Source organism: Phoenix dactylifera, unplaced genomic scaffold (genome assembly GCF_009389715.1).
Source record: "Phoenix dactylifera cultivar Barhee BC4 unplaced genomic scaffold, palm_55x_up_171113_PBpolish2nd_filt_p 000316F, whole genome shotgun sequence".
Classification (NCBI taxonomy): domain Eukaryota; kingdom Viridiplantae; phylum Streptophyta; class Magnoliopsida; order Arecales; family Arecaceae; genus Phoenix; species Phoenix dactylifera.
In genome coordinates, this window is record NW_024067786.1 from 84,387 (window position 1) to 101,580 (window position 17,194).

The 17,194-nt window shown below is 40.4% G+C and overlaps 2 protein-coding genes across 8 annotated transcripts in view; both read right to left on the reverse strand.

Annotated features, from left to right (window-relative positions):
• Positions 1-4,598, reverse strand: part of LOC103718162 (putative disease resistance protein RGA4) — a 26,802-nt gene extending 22,204 nt beyond the window's left edge. For 2 of the 5 annotated variants that reach the window (XM_026808877.2, XM_008806851.4), the window contains exons 1-3: positions 3,757-4,598; positions 1,500-3,596; positions 1,345-1,405 (exon numbers count right to left, since the gene is read on the reverse strand). In XM_026808877.2, the coding sequence (XP_026664678.2) occupies positions 1,692-3,596; positions 3,757-4,104 (2,253 nt within the window). In that variant the 5' untranslated portion in view covers positions 4,105-4,598 and the 3' untranslated portion in view covers positions 1,345-1,405; positions 1,500-1,691. Of the gene's footprint in view, positions 1-1,344; positions 1,406-1,499; positions 3,597-3,756 lie in introns of those variants that run through there. The other 3 variants (XM_039118171.1, XM_008806852.4, XM_008806853.4) reach the window with 3 other exon arrangements.
• LOC103718163 overlaps positions 1-15,637 on the reverse strand; it is a 40,992-nt gene extending 25,355 nt beyond the window's left edge. Inside the window, exons 1-6 of one of the 3 annotated variants that reach the window (XM_008806855.4) lie at positions 14,986-15,633; positions 14,678-14,886; positions 10,208-10,394; positions 10,042-10,127; positions 9,792-9,883; positions 8,507-9,196 (exon numbers count right to left, since the gene is read on the reverse strand). In XM_008806855.4, the coding sequence (XP_008805077.2) occupies positions 8,928-9,196; positions 9,792-9,883; positions 10,042-10,127; positions 10,208-10,394; positions 14,678-14,886; positions 14,986-15,357 (1,215 nt within the window). In that variant the 5' untranslated portion in view covers positions 15,358-15,633 and the 3' untranslated portion in view covers positions 8,507-8,927. Of the gene's footprint in view, positions 1-8,506; positions 9,197-9,791; positions 9,884-10,041; positions 10,128-10,207; positions 10,443-14,677; positions 14,887-14,985 lie in introns of those variants that run through there. The other 2 variants (XM_008806854.4, XM_039118172.1) reach the window with 2 other exon arrangements.
• Positions 15,638-17,194: the final 1,557 nt, after the last annotated feature.

A 17,194-nucleotide genomic window follows, 5' to 3' on the forward strand; every position in this document is an offset into this window, starting at 1 on the left:
AAGAGGGATAGGTGAACGGGGGAGAGAGACTAGGAGCGACGACTAGCCTGTAACCCTATTCCTAGCTCTGCCGCTATCGCAACGATGGGATTGAGACGGTATGAGCTGGTGGAGAAGACCAGCTATGCTGCTATGGACCATAGCCTGTTCAGCGACAGGCGATTACAGGACATGGGCGGCTGACACTGCGGTGGGCCTTTTTTTGGACCGGGGCTTAGGCGACTGCCTCAATCGCCTAAGGCTTGGGCCGACCATGATTGTGTATGAACAAGAGGTCTAACTAGTAAATTTGTGGACAAAAAACAATCATATGATAAGTAGGCTTCACCAGCAGTTTTTGAACAAAGATCTATAATAAGTAGGCTGCTTCTTTTTTTTCTTTTTCGTTTTTTTTTAGAACAAGGAATGAGGGGCACACACATGACAAGTTATACCTAGAATGTTGGTCATCCTAAGACCAATCCTAAGATCCACATTTGTCAAATGTATACTTGTAGATGCATGTTAACAAATTTTGATGTGTTCTAAATTCTGGTAGCTTTGGTTATTGTATAGCCCGGTAAGCTCATGTCATACTCATCATAATCATGAAGCCTTTTTACAACTATTTTGAGTTGGCTTTATGGATCCTCCTTCATCAAGTATTCTTATTTAGGGCGATCTCTTATTTTTTCGAAGTTTCTCCATATCCTAATAAACTCATGTATTGCCCATAATTTGGAATCCTTACCATAGTTGTACAATGTTCTTAAGCTAGTGAAACTCAGCTAAATGAATATATCATATCACATTATTGATTGGTAGATTCCATCACTTACCATGAACAACTAGCTGCTCAAATTGGATTTGGTGCTTGCGGTGTTTTGAACTACTAATAGTTCCTCATGAATGGGTTCAAAGAACACATAAAATTCCTGACCTTTATATAAGCATGTTAAAATTAAGGTCCATGCATACGCTTGTATATGTGTCATGACCGAAAAAAAAGATTGCTTGTGCTATCATCAATTTGCAAGCTATAAAACATAGCTAAGTAGCAATTAGAAGCTACAACTCTTGTCTTATAAACCATACTTTTCAACAAAGACAACCACAATAGTGGAGAAACCATACCAAAAGATGCTTGTGACCTAAACTCATAGCATTGTCGGTGCTACCGGGTAAGATCATTTAGGCATTGATGTCAAGATCATTTTTCCAAAAAATTAAAAAATAATTAATGCCAAGATAATGCCAATAAACAATCAAGTTGGAGAGGAAACTAATTTTGTATTTAACACATTATACATTTTAGGAAGATTACAGCAATTTGGTTAATATTGACAGAAATTTAGATGTCCGTACCCGTACCCTTGCGAGACACCTACCGGCGCAATGTGCGCACCATGCCAGCACATGTTCAATTCTGTATCAAAACAAAAGAGAATAAAAAAACTTAAAATTTTTTATTAGTTAAAAAAAGTTAAAAATAGATTTAATAGGGTTGCGTCAATTCTTACCGATGATTCTGCATTGTTATGTACCGGGGACTGCGATCAGCAACCAGAAGGAAGCGCGAGCGGTAGAAATTGACCCATGTTGCAATCCCTCATCTGCCATCCCCAGATGATACTTGCAGTCAACCGCATTCCAATGTAGAAACAACTTCTCAAGTTTATGCTTATATTTAAGACCGGCATCGCTGGCTACCTCTATATTGACCACGCTCCTGAGCCATGAAGATTTGGGAAGACCGACATCCCACCATTCACTTTATAAGTGCCACACATCTGAAGATTTTTTAGTTTTCCAATTCCAGCTGGCAGGCAGAGAATTGTAGTGTTCAGATAATATAGGTGGCGGAGGTTAGGAAGGCTTCCTATGCCACTGGGTAACTCTTCAAGATCCGTGCACCCATTAAGAACCAACATCTGCAGGTTGCGGAGCTGACAAACTGTTCCAGTCAGCCTTTTAATACGATCTGTGAATAGTTTAAAGTATCGTAGGCTAGTAAGGTTACGTAGGCCATCAGGTAGCTCTGCAAGACGCGGGCAATGAAGTACCAATGTCTGTAGGTGATAAAGGAGGCATATTGATTCAGGGACCTTCTCCATATAATGAGATTGGATATATAAGTGGCGTAGGTGCTTCAGGTTCCCGAATAAATCTGGTATCTCATCTTTCCTTTCCCAAAAAAACTGTAGGGTCCGTAAACCTCTTAGTAGCGGCAGATTCTTGATTATTTCTGGGATTATACGAGCGCAGTGATTTCTCTTTGCCAACAAAACTGTAGAGCCCCATAATAACAAGGTCCGTAAGGCGCTAAAATTATACGAGCGCAGTGATTTCACAAATTCCTCTTCATCTCCCAGTCCCACGTATAAATGGCGAACCTTATCAAGGCAAACCTCATCGGGGAGACTGCGTAGCTTCTTATCCACAATTGCCAAGCACTCATTTCCTGCAATAGATTTCGCTAGATCATGTATCATATCATGCATCTTAAAGAACTCGGAAGAATCGAAATCAAAGAACGATCTTCTTTGCAAGTCATTGAAGTATTCATTGCCAATGTCTTCAATTCTTCTTCTACCTCTAGATGTCTGGATGTAACCTTGCGCCATCCACAATCTGACTAATTCATCTTTGTCAAACTTATAATCCTTGGAAAACATGGAACAATAAACGAAACAAGGTTTTAGATGTGCTGGCATGCGGCTATAGCTTAATCTAAGAGCTGGCAAAATCTCATTCTTCTCGTCGACTTCCCATATATCACTTTGTATGACGTCCATCCAGCTATCTTCATCTACCCTGCATCTCAGAAGGCTTCCTAGTGACTTCACAGCCAATGGTAAACCGGAACACTTCTCGACAATCTGCTTACCCATATCCACCAAGCTTGGTTGTTGTACAGGGTCTTGACCACCAAATGCATAATGTCTGAATAATGACCAAGACTGCTCTGGAGACAAGCAGTCAGGATGATAAGGACGCACTGTCTGCATGATCTCGGCGACCGAATCATTCCTACAGGTCATGATAATTCTCACCGTTTCTGCACCAACGAAGGGGTTTCTTAAGGACTCCCAACGGCTTTGCTGATCATTCCAGACGTCGTCGAGCACGAGCAACACTCTCTTCCCCTTCAGCTTTTCCTTGAGAGTATCTTGAAGCTTGCTTAGTTGTGTAGAATCACATGAACTTCCAGGAAGAGACTCAATGATGGCTTTTGTTAGCCTTGGAACATCAAAATCATTGGATACACAAACCCATCCAGTTAGATTGAAATATTGTTTTACCTTGGGGTCGTTGTAGACCAACTGGGCGATGGTGGTTTTTCCCAGTCCCCCCTTGCCGACAATCGGAATGACGGAGACACCATTTCCCACACCCTCGGAAAACAGCAAATTAATTACCTCCTGCTTATCGCGTTCCCTTCCATAAATACTCGACTCTTCCACCATGTGGCTGGTTGGCGCGGGGTACGGAGGTTCGAGGACCCGTCGCTCTCCATCTTCCTCCTTTAAATGGAGGCGTTCCCGATCCTGCGAGATCTCATCGAACCTCTCCTTGATCTCCCTGATTCTATCCCCCATGCCTTCCGGAATTGAAACCTGTTGGAGTTTTAAATTTATAAAAAGATTTAATTTTTTCAAAAAAAATAAACCAGCCTTATCCCCTGTATTTTAGATGATTTAAATACTTTAAAATACTTATTTTATCCCCCATGCCGTCCGGAATTGAAACCACCAAGGTGGAAAGAGAACCACTTACCTCTTCCTCATCGTCCCCTTCCACTCGCTTCCCCTTGCGGGAAGGTCGGCCTTCCACTTGAGCTCGCAGTACCCCGTACTGGTACTCGTCCAGCACGTCGTCTGCTTCATAAGCCACCTCTTTAAGCTCCTTGAGCCAGAGCTTGACGGATTCGTCTCGTATCTCCCTCTCCTCCGCGTCATGGAGCACTGCCTGGATCCTCTTCAATGTTCTCTCCAGCTTCTCCAGATCTTTCAAGACACTGCTGCGTGGATCCGATGATGAAGACGGCGAGACTGCCGATCTCCGAACAAAGCCCAGTACTTGGCTGGTTGTTGATAGGATGGAAGAGAGGAAAGCGCTCGCCATTGCACAACCTTCGTTTCCTCCTTGCTCTGCTCGGATCAGACACGGCAAACAAGGAAGAGGGCTTTGGCTTTCGTTCGCGGAACGAGTGAGCCGGGGTCAAGTCAATGGCGAGCAAAGCACAGCTCTTGATAACGTTACTCAAGCAAGCGGAAAATCTTACCACTCACTAATTAAAAAGAAAACAAAAATGAAGAAACAGAAATAAACGAAAATTCAAAAGAAAGAAAAAAAACGTTGAGATCTATGCCCGCGACTATTGGATCATTTTTATTTCGCCTTGAGATGTGTAAGCCCAAAATAATGTCTAGAGGCAGGATTTTTTTTTTTTCCCCCGGTAGACTGGAAACAGGATTTGGGATTTGGGGCATGTGGGACGGGGCAGGAAGGAAGACGAAGCGACGAAGCTTGAGGGTGGGAGTTGCGGAAGCGTACGAGACGGGGAGCAGCACGTGCGACGCGATCCAGACGGGGAGGGAGTGCCGCCAGTCGAACAATTTGGTGGGTTTCCTTGATCCGCGTCCAATTTGTACGAGCAGGGGTCTCTATTGTGCTTTGAGATTTGGAGGGAGCAGCGTTCAATTTGGTGGGTTTCCTACGGGCTTGTGACCGTCGGATCATCCAATTACGCTTTGAGATTTGTGTAATCATCACCGTGCAATCAGCAAGGTAGTGGTGGTGGGTCCCACCTCCCGCCTCAGCATTGTTACCACCATCCGCATTGTCATGGCTGGCAGTGATCGTAGCCGTAAATCCAGACCTCGAGAGACCCTAAAAAATTCTAGATGGATGATTAGCACTTTAGAATTCAGACTTTGAAATCGAGCGAAAAAAGCAAGATTAGAAGTCAGTGGGAAGATTTGGGGGCGATTGGGGAGGATACGAAAAAATTTGTCGAAATTTGGGATAATTTTCTTCTCTCTCTCTCTCATTTGTCCTTTTTTCAAGCTATTGCTCGAATGCAGTAGGTTTGGCACAGTGAACCTCCATGGCTAATTTGATAAAACTAATCTATCGGACCCGATCCACTTTGAACTAATTTAATAACCGGTTTATTTATTTAAATCTAGTTGGGCCGGTTCAGTTACCTAATTGAGGTCTAGTGTGATAATATTTTAATTCTTCTATAATGATTGTGTAATTTTTCATATTTTGTGAAATTAGTGTACTTGTTAGTTAAATAGGTAGCATATTAGGTGGTGTTTTTTTTTTATGATTAAAATTTCAAAATGGATTAATGAAGTTGCATATTGGCTTAGTTTAATATTTTCAAATTTGTGGTGTTTGAGATGGCTTAGTTTTAAATATCATTATATATGTCAAATCTTATGCTTATATCCTTATTTTTTAACTTGAAAAATTTTGGCTAACCTCTCGTATGCATGTGTCCTTGTCAAATGAATTTTTATGAACGTATGTTGCTTTGCTGGCTGCTTAAGCTCTCTTTTGCATGAGACATGTAGGACAGGTTCTGTCCCTCGAAATTGCTAAAAGATCCATAACCTAATATGAACATCTTGAACCATAAAAACGTCATAACCATCCAATCTACTTCTCACATATATTTCATAAGCTCAACACTAGTTTATTGAAAAGCATAAGTTGGTTTTCCTTCAAGATTACTAAGCATCTTCCAAAAGGATCCAAATATCTACTAAATTTTATGAAATCCAGGGACCTTGCAAACTACATGGAGACTCTGCCCTTTTAAGATCATGCATCATATGAAAAAGCAAAACCTATCAATTAGAATCTAGTACTTTTCTTAAGAATAAGGAATTTTTAGGAGTCCTTATTAAGATAGAAGGTTTTGAAGAAGAGGCCACGTTGCTAAGCTATTGATACAAATATCATCTATAACAACCAACTAAAATATTTACTAATGCAAGTAACTGAAGCTTGTCCTATTTGTAACACTTATTGCTCAGAAGTTCTTACATTGATTCTTAAGAGATGCTTCTTAAGAAAAAATTGAAAAAGGAAAAACTAAGAGTAAATTAGTGCAAAAAAATCATGATTTTGTTTATGCATGCATAAAAAAAATAAAAAATAAAAATCCACAAGTTAGATTTTGTTTCCCAATGCATAAAAAAGATAAAAAAAGGAGCACTCTTCAAAAAGGACCCTTAAGAAATGAGAAATAAAAAAAATAATTCAAAGCAGGACTCTTCAAAAAGAGAATCCGTTCGTAATATTTCTCTTCAAAAAAAAATCCATTTGTAATATTTTCTCTATCCACAAAAAAAAAAATCCATTCAAAAAAGACTTTCCAAAAAGGAAAATTTTACACAAAATAAATTAGCATACAAAAAAGTCATGCACAAAGTAAACCAAAAAAAAGTTTTGTTTCTTATTTCTTATGGAAACTTTTAAAAAAAGAAAAAAAAATCGCGCCTTACTTAAAAAAAATTCCGAGTTAGATTTTTCATTGAAATCTTTAAAAAGGAAAAATAAAAAATTCCATTCAAAAGCATAATAAAAAAATCACAATGCATAAAAAAAGGAAAAATACTACAAGTAAATTAGGCGCACAAAAAAATCAAGCATGAGCAAATTACATTAAAAAAAAGGAAGCCAAAAAAATTCATTTCTTATTTTTTTTGGGTTTATGATAGTTTATATATGTATAGTTAATTTGTTATTGTTTGGGTTATGTTTTTTTTTTGCATCTGGAATTGTTATTGGTGCTCATTTTCTGATGGGAACTTGGAAAATAGTACTTTTGAGGAGGATTAATAATGGCAATTCTTGAAATTTAACAAGAGAGAACAGGAGATAGTTGATTGTAATCATGTATCTTAAGAAATTAGTAACTTAGTTTTACTTTTTAAAAACCACCAAAAAAATAAATAAATAGATGGATCAAGATTTGCCTCCAATAGGGAATCAAACATGCTGATTATAATTTTGGACGTGATAAATAGGCAAAAGAGTCGCTAAGATAAAAGAGAAAGAAAGACATCACGAAGTCCGCTAGGGTCCCCCCGAAGCAAGGCGCTTGAATTATCGACAGGAATGCCCTTCCGGCATCATCCACGAGAATCATCAGCTAAAATTAGAACCAAATTAGAAAAAAATTCCAAAAGGAATTCTAGGGTTTCGTGATCTACTTTGAAGAAAGGTAAGGTACCGCGAGAGACATCGATGGAGGCGAGTCGTCAGCTTAAATAGGAGGGATTGCGGGGCTTCAGCGGAGCATTGTCGGCCGCCATCGCTGGCGGTGGCGGAGGAGGGGAGGAGCGGAGCCCGATCCTCCTCGTCGACGACGGCGGCAGAGTCTACATCGGATTCTCCAAGGGCGCACGCGAAGGCACAGGGTACATTGCTGAAAAGCTCATTTGATGCATGATTGTAATTCCATCACAGCATCATACACGTACATCTAGTATTCCTAGAGCCCGATTGGAATGAGGATAAAAAAAATCGGGGATAGTTTCCACTTATCCATGGTCCGTGTAATTGGAATACGCGCGCACATGCCTGATACAGAGGGCAACCCCTCATATATGAAATGTTTACCAAAGTAGAATTAAGAAAAAAAATTCTACATATTGAATCTTTTTCTTAGAGCAAGGAGTTAAATCTTCATTATACTTAGAATAAATCATAAAGAAAAGTTTAAGAACGCCACCTAGGATACCCCATCGACCTCCTGATCTCCGCCCTGTCCTTGCATATGTTGATCGCAATGCACAAAAGTTCTATTCATAGAACGGATATTTGTAATGAGATCAGTTCATAGATTTCTTTTTTTCTTTTCCTGAATATATATTTTCTTATTTTTCAAAAAATAGGAAATAATAAGATGACAATAAATATCCATTCATAAAGTGTTATTATAGCAATTATTAAGCAATTATCCAGGAAATAATAAGATGACAACTCACAAAACTAGGGTGCATGAGTGCATCATCAATAAAGTAACTAACAGTTGAAATGATCATGTGCTTAGGTGTGACATTTGTTTATAGGCAAAATATTTATTCCAGCAAGCTGGAATTGCCAAACTGTCGAAGACCTCCAAACACTCCCCCTCTTGATTTTTATCAGGCAGGTTATTTCAACTTTGCAACAAAGTCTTACGTGATGCAATCCAACATGCCTCATGTCGTGTCAATTCATTACCTCAACAGATAAGAGCTGTCCAAATTTCCTAAGAACAACAAGCACAGAACTTCAGTTATTTTAGTTGCTCATGGAATTCTTACAACTGTTTCCCTTCCCCTCCAACAAATCAAGTTGTTCATCATACAGCTCCACACTCCCTAGCTCCACAGACAATCTCCAGTTACACTCCTAAGGTACCTCAATGCAAAAGTTATGCACTCGAACGCAAGGAGTAATGCTTCACCTCACAATCAGGTCATGCACGAGCCCAGAAACAATCACTGCAAAGATGAAAAAGGAACAAGAACAAAGGAGAATACAAAAGGGAACCTCCTCTATCCCTCCAATGGCTACAACACAATAGCACAAAATCCATACCGTGCAGTTTATACTGCCACCTGTGGACAGACCCATTTGGACAAACTTCTGTCACCCTAAGGTCAGTTAGGGTTTGATGTCACTACATGCAATACTTTCTGCCTGAAATAGTAAACGGAGCTTTATTCTAAAAGCTTTCTCTGTAAATCCCACAAAAAACGATCTTACACAGCAATATCTATGCAAAACATATAAATTGTGGGATAAAAAAAATGCTGATGTGACAGACAAAAAGAGGAGAAACTATATGCCATGGGCGATCAGGATCGTAGGTTCAGTACCATGATTTGGCCGATACACCATCTAATTAGGAAAGTGCCACTTACAAACCTCGCAAACTCTCACCTCCTAAATGTATTGTAGTGGGAGATGAAAAAACGGTAGTCAGGATGATCTACTTGCCGAAGCCGAAGCCACTGGTCCGCAGCTTGCAGTAATGAGCTTGCTAGCTGCCGTTCGTGCAGTCCATTGGTCATCCAAATAGACCCCCTGAGCTTGTATGAAGCAAGCCCAAAGACACACAATGGTAGCTTCGTAGACCTATCTGTGGAGCAGCTGATATTCCTAATACTACAAGAGTTAGGGACCTCCATATGCGCACTGCTGGTATCTGCCAGAAAGAAAAATAATAATAAAAAATATGACACATGAAACAGCATGAGCTCAAAAATCTAAATCTATAACTCTACTACTATGGTTCAGCAGCTGCAGGCATTAGGCAACCATCTACATCCAATACAAGGTCACATTGTTGACTTTTGAGAGAATATATACATATGTATACAGAATCCCTATTCATATGCTTAACCTAACCACCATGGTATTCAAACCTAAGTTGGTCTAGGATCAACCCAGTAACCATCAACATGCTCCAGCTTTCTGAGATATGCATCCCTTGCAGTCTCTATTTTGAATGCTCCGAAAATTGATAATCATGGGAGAGGAGTGTGTTTTACAAACCCTCTACATCAATTATCCAAAAAAATTCTCGTGATAGTACTTCACCAACAAGTCATATTCATTTGTATTCTTAATGCTAGTACTTTGTTGTTCATGTGATCCAATTGTGCATATGGTGTCACAACAGGTTTAAATTATTAGTTGTACTTGAGTAAATAAGTGTAAGATATGTTTCTACCATAGCGTATGCATTGGAACGGTAATTAAAAGACATTAACATCTCATCCCAAAAAAAAGACATTTACCTTTAGGAGGTGCAGCCAGCAAGTGGAACGTCAAAAAGCAAGCGTCCAGATCTTTTAATGTTGGTCCTGTTGGTATCCTATATATCGGGTACCTGCAGCACAAACATCATACACAGAGATCAATAGGTGTATAAAAACTAAGTCAACAAAAGTAGATTCAGAAAGAAATATCCAGCAGCACATAGCCTCAATAAAGTGGCTGCTAGATGAAGATGACAAGCATGGTTGTTAACAAAGAAGAAAATAGTACCATGCAACAGACATCCAACTAAAGGGAAGCAGATCACAGCTCTTGTATGTCTTCAGCTCTGGAAATTTACTTGCAAGAATGGATATCTGTAACACATGTCTGGAAAAGAGGGTCAGACAGATGCATTAACGGTTGTTATCTATTAACTAGTGAAGACTAAACTTGCCTTGTCAGCCAAAGGCTCTCTTCCATAGGGTGGATCCCTCTCTAGGTACTCAAATACTGGAAGGATCGCTGGGTTGCAAGCCTCACCATCATCACTTAGAAAGCCCTCCTGGCCCAGATGGCTCGTAGTCCCCAAGGATGCCATTCTTTCCCTCAAGCGATCGGCTTCACTCTCGCTACTGTCCTCACTGCTAGTATCCAGGTAAGGTTCCCCATCACTTTCCTCACCAGGTCGCCTTAAAATGATGAAGAGATAATATAAATATATGACAAGAAATTTCCAGTTAAGACCAAGCAATCATATCAAATGTTGTTCCTTGCACGCACAGCACTTAATGTTCCAGCATCATGAGAAAAATGAAAAATGTGTCTCAAGTTATTTTCTAGAGAGACATATGCTACTTTATGGCCCATCAAATGTAGATATTTTTGGGTCTACAAAAAGGTAAAGATGCGAGTGTTTCATGTTCCAATATCAGAGTTAAGAATATCCAAGGTTTCTCTAGTTAGGCCTGTAATCAGACCAAATTAAAATTGACACACAAATGCCACACTCACATACATGAGATTGATGAAGCATGCCCTCAATATCTCTCTAAACTGCTTCACCTGACATGCAGGCACATGATAAACTATTGATTTACTTTCATTTTTTTCTTAAAGCACTAGTGGGTCCAGTAGATCAACTATAAGATCAATTCTTCTTAGCTTGCTTGCACCACTAGCTTATACCTTATGAGAAATTCATTATAGTATGTGTTTAGTTGGTGACCAGTGTCCAAATAAACGTAAAAACAGTTTTTTTGTTCCATTCTCTAGAACTAAGAATTACTTTTTCGCAACCTTTTTCTTTCAACATTCTATCAAGTACATATGCATGGCCACTCAAATCAGGAATATTAAGTATAATATGATAGATTATGATCTACCCCCAAAAATTTTTTCAGCATACTCTATCACTTTCCTTTAGAACTGTTTGATACAAGCATACTAAGTTGGTTGTCAGTGTTCAAATAAGCTAATTACTTGCACATCATTGTATCTTCCCAGTGTTGCCTGGACAGTCCAAATTTTGGGTTTTTTTGACAATGTAGCAAACTCAAACACTTAGGGCACTTCATGACACTCCTTGACCCTTCATAACATCAAACGATGATGCCACTGTTTTTATGTGTGCATTTGTCGCACTTCTCTATGAGAGATACCAAGTTCAGCATAACAATGAGCAGCCATTTTACCAAATTTTATGAACTTAAGAGCATCAGCTAAGCTCATATTCACTATATGCATATACCAATACATATTAACACACACATATATAGTCAGACATATCCCTATGTCCATCTTTTTAAACATCCCTGTGTCAGATTCTTTTGGACACTTGGACACTTGACACCCGTGTCATATGTCCATGAAATATTTTCTGCCAATTTCTTTTCATATTTTTTGAGTGCAGAAGGAATGTGGAAAGGATCATTATTATCCTTTTTATTGAACTTCCAAAGAGATACATCCAAATTAAATATTTCTGAGCAGTAATAGTACACAATTGTTTCACTTAAGAGTAATGAAGAAGGAATTAAAATTCTGTGAATTTAATAACATCAGGAAACAGAGAAAACAATTCAAACCTATTTAGAGTAAGTAGAGGAAATCCACAACTAACTGGACATGTAAGATGACACAATAAAACTAAAGCTCGGAAAGCTCAGAATGCAAAGTACGCAGGCCACTGTTCTAGCGATTCATCTGAAAAATCTGTTGTATTCCCAACAGCCTGAGGATGTCTGTTCTATGAACAATTTAGATAGACCTAGAGATGTTACTGACAAAATACAGAGAATGAAATGCACATAATCAGAATGACCCATAGGAAGGCACAAACTGAAAGCAGATCTGGGTCTGAGTGACACTTTAAAAATATATTAATTAAACAAGAATTTGCAGAAGACTTACCTGGATATTATAAAATTTGAAAATTCTACTTAACTAGCGACGCTATTATACAAGGGACATTGGGGATGTATCCTTGTCCCTTTTTTTTTTTGGCTTTAGTGACAACAGATGACAATCTTCAGAAAACAGAAGAAGACAAGAATTATAATAATTTCAAAAAAAGGGGTCTTGATATGATAGGACTAATATACGTGGAACCGGCCGAACTGATATACCAGTGGGGACCGGTACCGGTTGGGACCAATACCGAACCGGCCAACTGACAAAAATAATAATAATAATAATAATCTGTTTTAGCCACAGAGTGGCATTAAAATGCCCACGCGGAGCCGTGTGGGCTCGCTGCCCCGCTTGGGGAACCGCGCGCAGGCGCGAGCGATTCCCCACTCACGCCAGCGTGAGAGGGCTACCCCGCGCGCGGACGCCCTTTTTTTTTCCTTCCCTTCTTCTTCCTCCTTCCCGAACTCTCTTCCTCTCCTTTCTTCCCCTCTTTCCTCCTCTCTCCTCCGCTCTTTCCCCCTTCTCCCGTGAGCAAAGAAGAGGCCAAAACCGCGAGCAAGACGAGTGATCCTCGTTGGCCTGAGGAAAGAGATCGGCCCGAGGCCTAGTGCGACAGGTAAGCTTCTTCTCTTCTTCTTCTCTTCTTTCTTCCTCTTTCTTCCTCTTCTTTCTTCCTCTTTCTTCCTCTTCTTTCCTCTTCTTCTTCCCTGGTGCCGGTACCGGGCTTGTACCGGTGCGAATTGCACCGGTTCGTACCGGTACAGGCAAGGAGCCATTCGGTTTTGACCCCAAAGAGGTCGGAACCGAATTCTATGGTTGTACCATACCGGTGCTGACCGGTACCGGTACAGTACAGAATGAATAGGACAGACTGAAAGAGGTTGAATTAGGCATCAAATATGTACTCAAGAGATGGTGCAGTGTGGATATTGAACTTGTGAGCCAAAGAAGATATTCAGCAATAAGAAAACCTTTCACATGAAAAGGTACAGGCTAGATCAAGTACAATGTGGGAAAAGCTTCTGCTTTGTCACTAAAAAATGTGATACAGCCATAACCAGAGATGAATCAAATTCCAAAACACACATCCAGAAGAATACTCTAACCAGCTTTATAGACATGCATAAAGACGTCTCAAACTCTAGTAATATGATGATAACATCAAGTAGATTTTTTCACTTCTTATAGGAATTCTGACATTCCATCTTTGCAGGCTGACACTCAACCCCCTCTCTATTAAGTATTAAAGAAAATGTACCGATACCGAACTGTGACTTGGTACAGACGGTGAACTGAGTCTTAGGACGCCGAACCGACCCCATACTGAACGTACCAACACTGTACCAGCATAGTACCAAGGCAAGGTCAGATACCAAGATGGCTAACTTTGATCTATAGTGTTTATTATTTGACAAAGGATGTTGGTTGATGTTGCCAGCATAGCCCCTATGTAACAAGGTCCAAGTTGCACCATGCATGTTTGCTTCATGCAGATACATCAAGACAAAATAAAATAGAGATGTCCATTAGATGATAATACTCTTTTCATTTGGTTTTTGGTTTGCGTTGGGATTTATGTTGAACATTAATTTACAATTGTTGATCAAATTCTATCATAAAAATGCAGTATTTCATCTTAAAATTACAAAATAAGATGACATGCAGCATGGCACAGACTTTTAGCAAAAGTTTTTTTTTTTTTGCAATGTTCACAAGAAACACATTAAAAAAGAGATTTTTTAGTAATAATGATAATGAGGAGTGAACGTTTGCAAATAGAGTTGAATTATGATAATGCCCTCGATCTTTCCACAAAACTAGAAAGATAGAGAACATTTGCAAGTATATGATGGGAAATAGATCTAGGTGACTACAAAACTAGAAGATATTATGGCAGCATACCTAAACATAGAAATTCAAGACAAATAACATATAGGCTATAACATGCGCCAGAATATTCAAGCTTGCAGGCAAGCTTCAAGTTGCAGAATAAACAGGCAAACTAACTGAAATCTACAGGCATACTGGCAGAAATCTGAATAGAAAATAGGTTAACCCATTGATCATGACCATAGTTTTCTCTACGATGAAACAGAATGAGGATTAGATATTCTATGTATCCACATTACGGTATAAGAGGATAAATGGAAGTCGTGAAAACAACCATAACCCAATCAATGAAGCTGTGGATACTAATGGCATCAAAATGTGCATGATGTCGGGATTTGAGGATTAGATCATACCCAACATTAGAAGCACTAGTAACAAGGTAGTAACAACAGCGTTTGAAAGTTTCAAGAATCATGCTAAGCAATTGACTTTTAAATTCCATTAGAGAATTCTTAAGATTTGATAGCAATGCAAATGCAAAAATCTGAACAAAAATCTATATTTTATCAATGTTAATTCATCAAACAGATCGGAGTTGATGAAAAATCTCAAGCTCGAGAAGCAACCACAGGAAGAACATCCTTACAAGATAGGTCATCATTTTGAAAGATACAAAATTTTATACCTCAATCTCAAGGACGGCCTCGACGGGTCAGCGTATAGCTGGATGGCAGAGAGGTATGGCACATAGTACTGAACAACACGGTCGCTGCCATTTAACACCAGCGGCACTCCAGCACCATAAGCACTCCACTCCTTGAACGACTCCCAAAGATCTCCCAGGCAAAAGTATGGCTTCGATTCCCCGCAGTTCCTCCACCCCCTCACGCTCGTCTGCCACAGTCCAATACTACAACTAGTCAAACAAACAGATCATACTCAACCCTAGAAACAAGAAAGATAGCTCCTTTCCGCCAAAATCAACATCCTCACGTTAGGGAAGTACTGAACGGGGACGACAGGGGTGGTGGACTCAAGAAACCGGTCGAGGTTCCCAGCAGGAGGCAGCGGCCGGGGCGGAGGAGAAGAGGAAGAGGAAGAGACCGAGGGCTTCGAAGAAGAATCGTCCGATTCGGCCCGGTTCTCAGCCACCTCGACCGGCGGCGGCAAGGATACCGGGGACGGCCGGGCCTTCATCTTCGCCGCCCTCGGCGGCGGCGATTGCCGCCGCCGCTGCTGCTGCTGCTGCAGGAGCTTCTGCTGCTCCATCTGCCGCCGAACGGCAGGGGGGTTGTAGAAACGATCGACGCCGTGGCCGCGAGCGGACGACGACGACGATGACGAGGAGCCCCCGGAGCCAGCCATCGGATGTCAAATTCGAGAAAATCGACGAATTCGAGGCCTATAAGAGGGTTCCGAAACCCTTGATTTGGGGGCGAAGGTCTCTCTTGTGGAAGCTCGCGATATCGGGAATGGCGATCGGGGAATTAGGGTTTTGGATCTGGGGAAAAAGAAGTGGGGGTAAGCGGACGCCTGTGGTTCTCCGCCTCCCGTTCCCATCTCTCTTTTATTCTTTTCGTATAGAAATTTCGCGGTCCCGTCACTACCGGTGACGATTAACCTCCGTACCTCGCGGGAGCCGGATGCCCGTCTCCCCCCGCGGACAGTCGGACGCGCAGCAAGACAATATAATGTCCAAACGCACGCTTAAAATTTCTCTGCGAGAGATTAGATCTCCCATCCCGACCGTCCATTCACATCGTCGTTGTTAACGTTACCTTATTGACGGAGGATCAAGGTACCGCATAATGGAGGATATTTTCTTTTCAAATATTAGTTTTATTCGTTTCGTGACTTTCGTCCACCTGTTTAGTTCGACCCCGGATCTGTATTAGAGCCTCTAGCTTAATCGAACTGTCGATGGCGTCCTTAGGTTTGGGTTTCTAGAAGGATCTCGGACGAAAGGCCTCGAATATACCGGATTTTTCCGATCTGGAGTCAATCGGACGGTTAATAGAGCGCGGTTTCTTTTTCGGATTTCATCAGGATGAGTGCAGAAACTAGTGAAGTGAACTTGATGTGAGGTCCAACTTAAGTGGTCCACCAAATGAAAGCATCTGATGACTCGAACCTAGCCATGTCGGCGACCTCGTTGATGTGAATTTTTGGAGCACTCAGGAACCGTCTGATCAGGATCATATTACCGCCATCATGCTTTTTTGATCTTCCCCCGGTGATGGATGCTGCCGTGGCAAACTTGTTATTAAAAAGAAGAAGGTAAGGTTTAGTTTGCCGTACAACGATAGATTCACACGTTGACCAACATGTTTAATTAATTTACGAAAATAGCTTTCTAAGTGGTGAAAAAGCTGCTTTTGGCGAGTAGCATTCTTGTAGATATATACAATTTCAGGGTCGCAGATTGTCATCGGCTGATGTACTATTTTATCGCCTAGCAATTGATAGTAATTTACAAAACCGCCATTTTGTAAGAGATGACGGACTTGGAGGAGAATGACAATTTTGTAAATGTACGAAAAAGTAATGTCATATTTTGTTATTCGCAGACAAATAAGGATAGCGCGCCCCCGCTTCGCCGGGCTAACCTCGAGTGGATTCGAGGTCGGCACCCCAAGATGGACGAGCAGTCGTTGCTTCATGATATTTAACGACTTGCGAAAGAATATGGCTCCTTTCAGGCCACTTATGTTTATCGAAAGACGAATAGTGCAGTTGACTCGATGGTCTCAATTGCGATACATCACTTTAGAGAATTTTTTTAGGATCCTGATTTTCTTCACCAGTTTTTTTTTTTCCAACTTTATTAGCTGCACTTGTGTACGTACCGTGTGGCGCCATTGTACCAAAGAAAAGAAAAAAATCTAACTACGACTTACACCTACTACCAGCTTACCACCTCTTTGGTTTTGGTTTGTAGGGTTGGATCAATCTTCAAAGAATCAACCCAAAACAAAATTGGATCTTTAACCAAATATAAATACGAAGGTGGTAGATTGCATTTCAAAAATATAAAAAAATATATTTAATACCTCTGCTTTAACTATTTATAACTATATTTTATTATTGTTGTTATTGTTGGTAAGGGGCTTCAGCTTGGTTTGGTGGTTGCATGCCAGGGAGGTTATGAGAGGCTTTTGCTAAATAATTATATTTTTTTTTGAGTGTTACATCGGTAAATTCC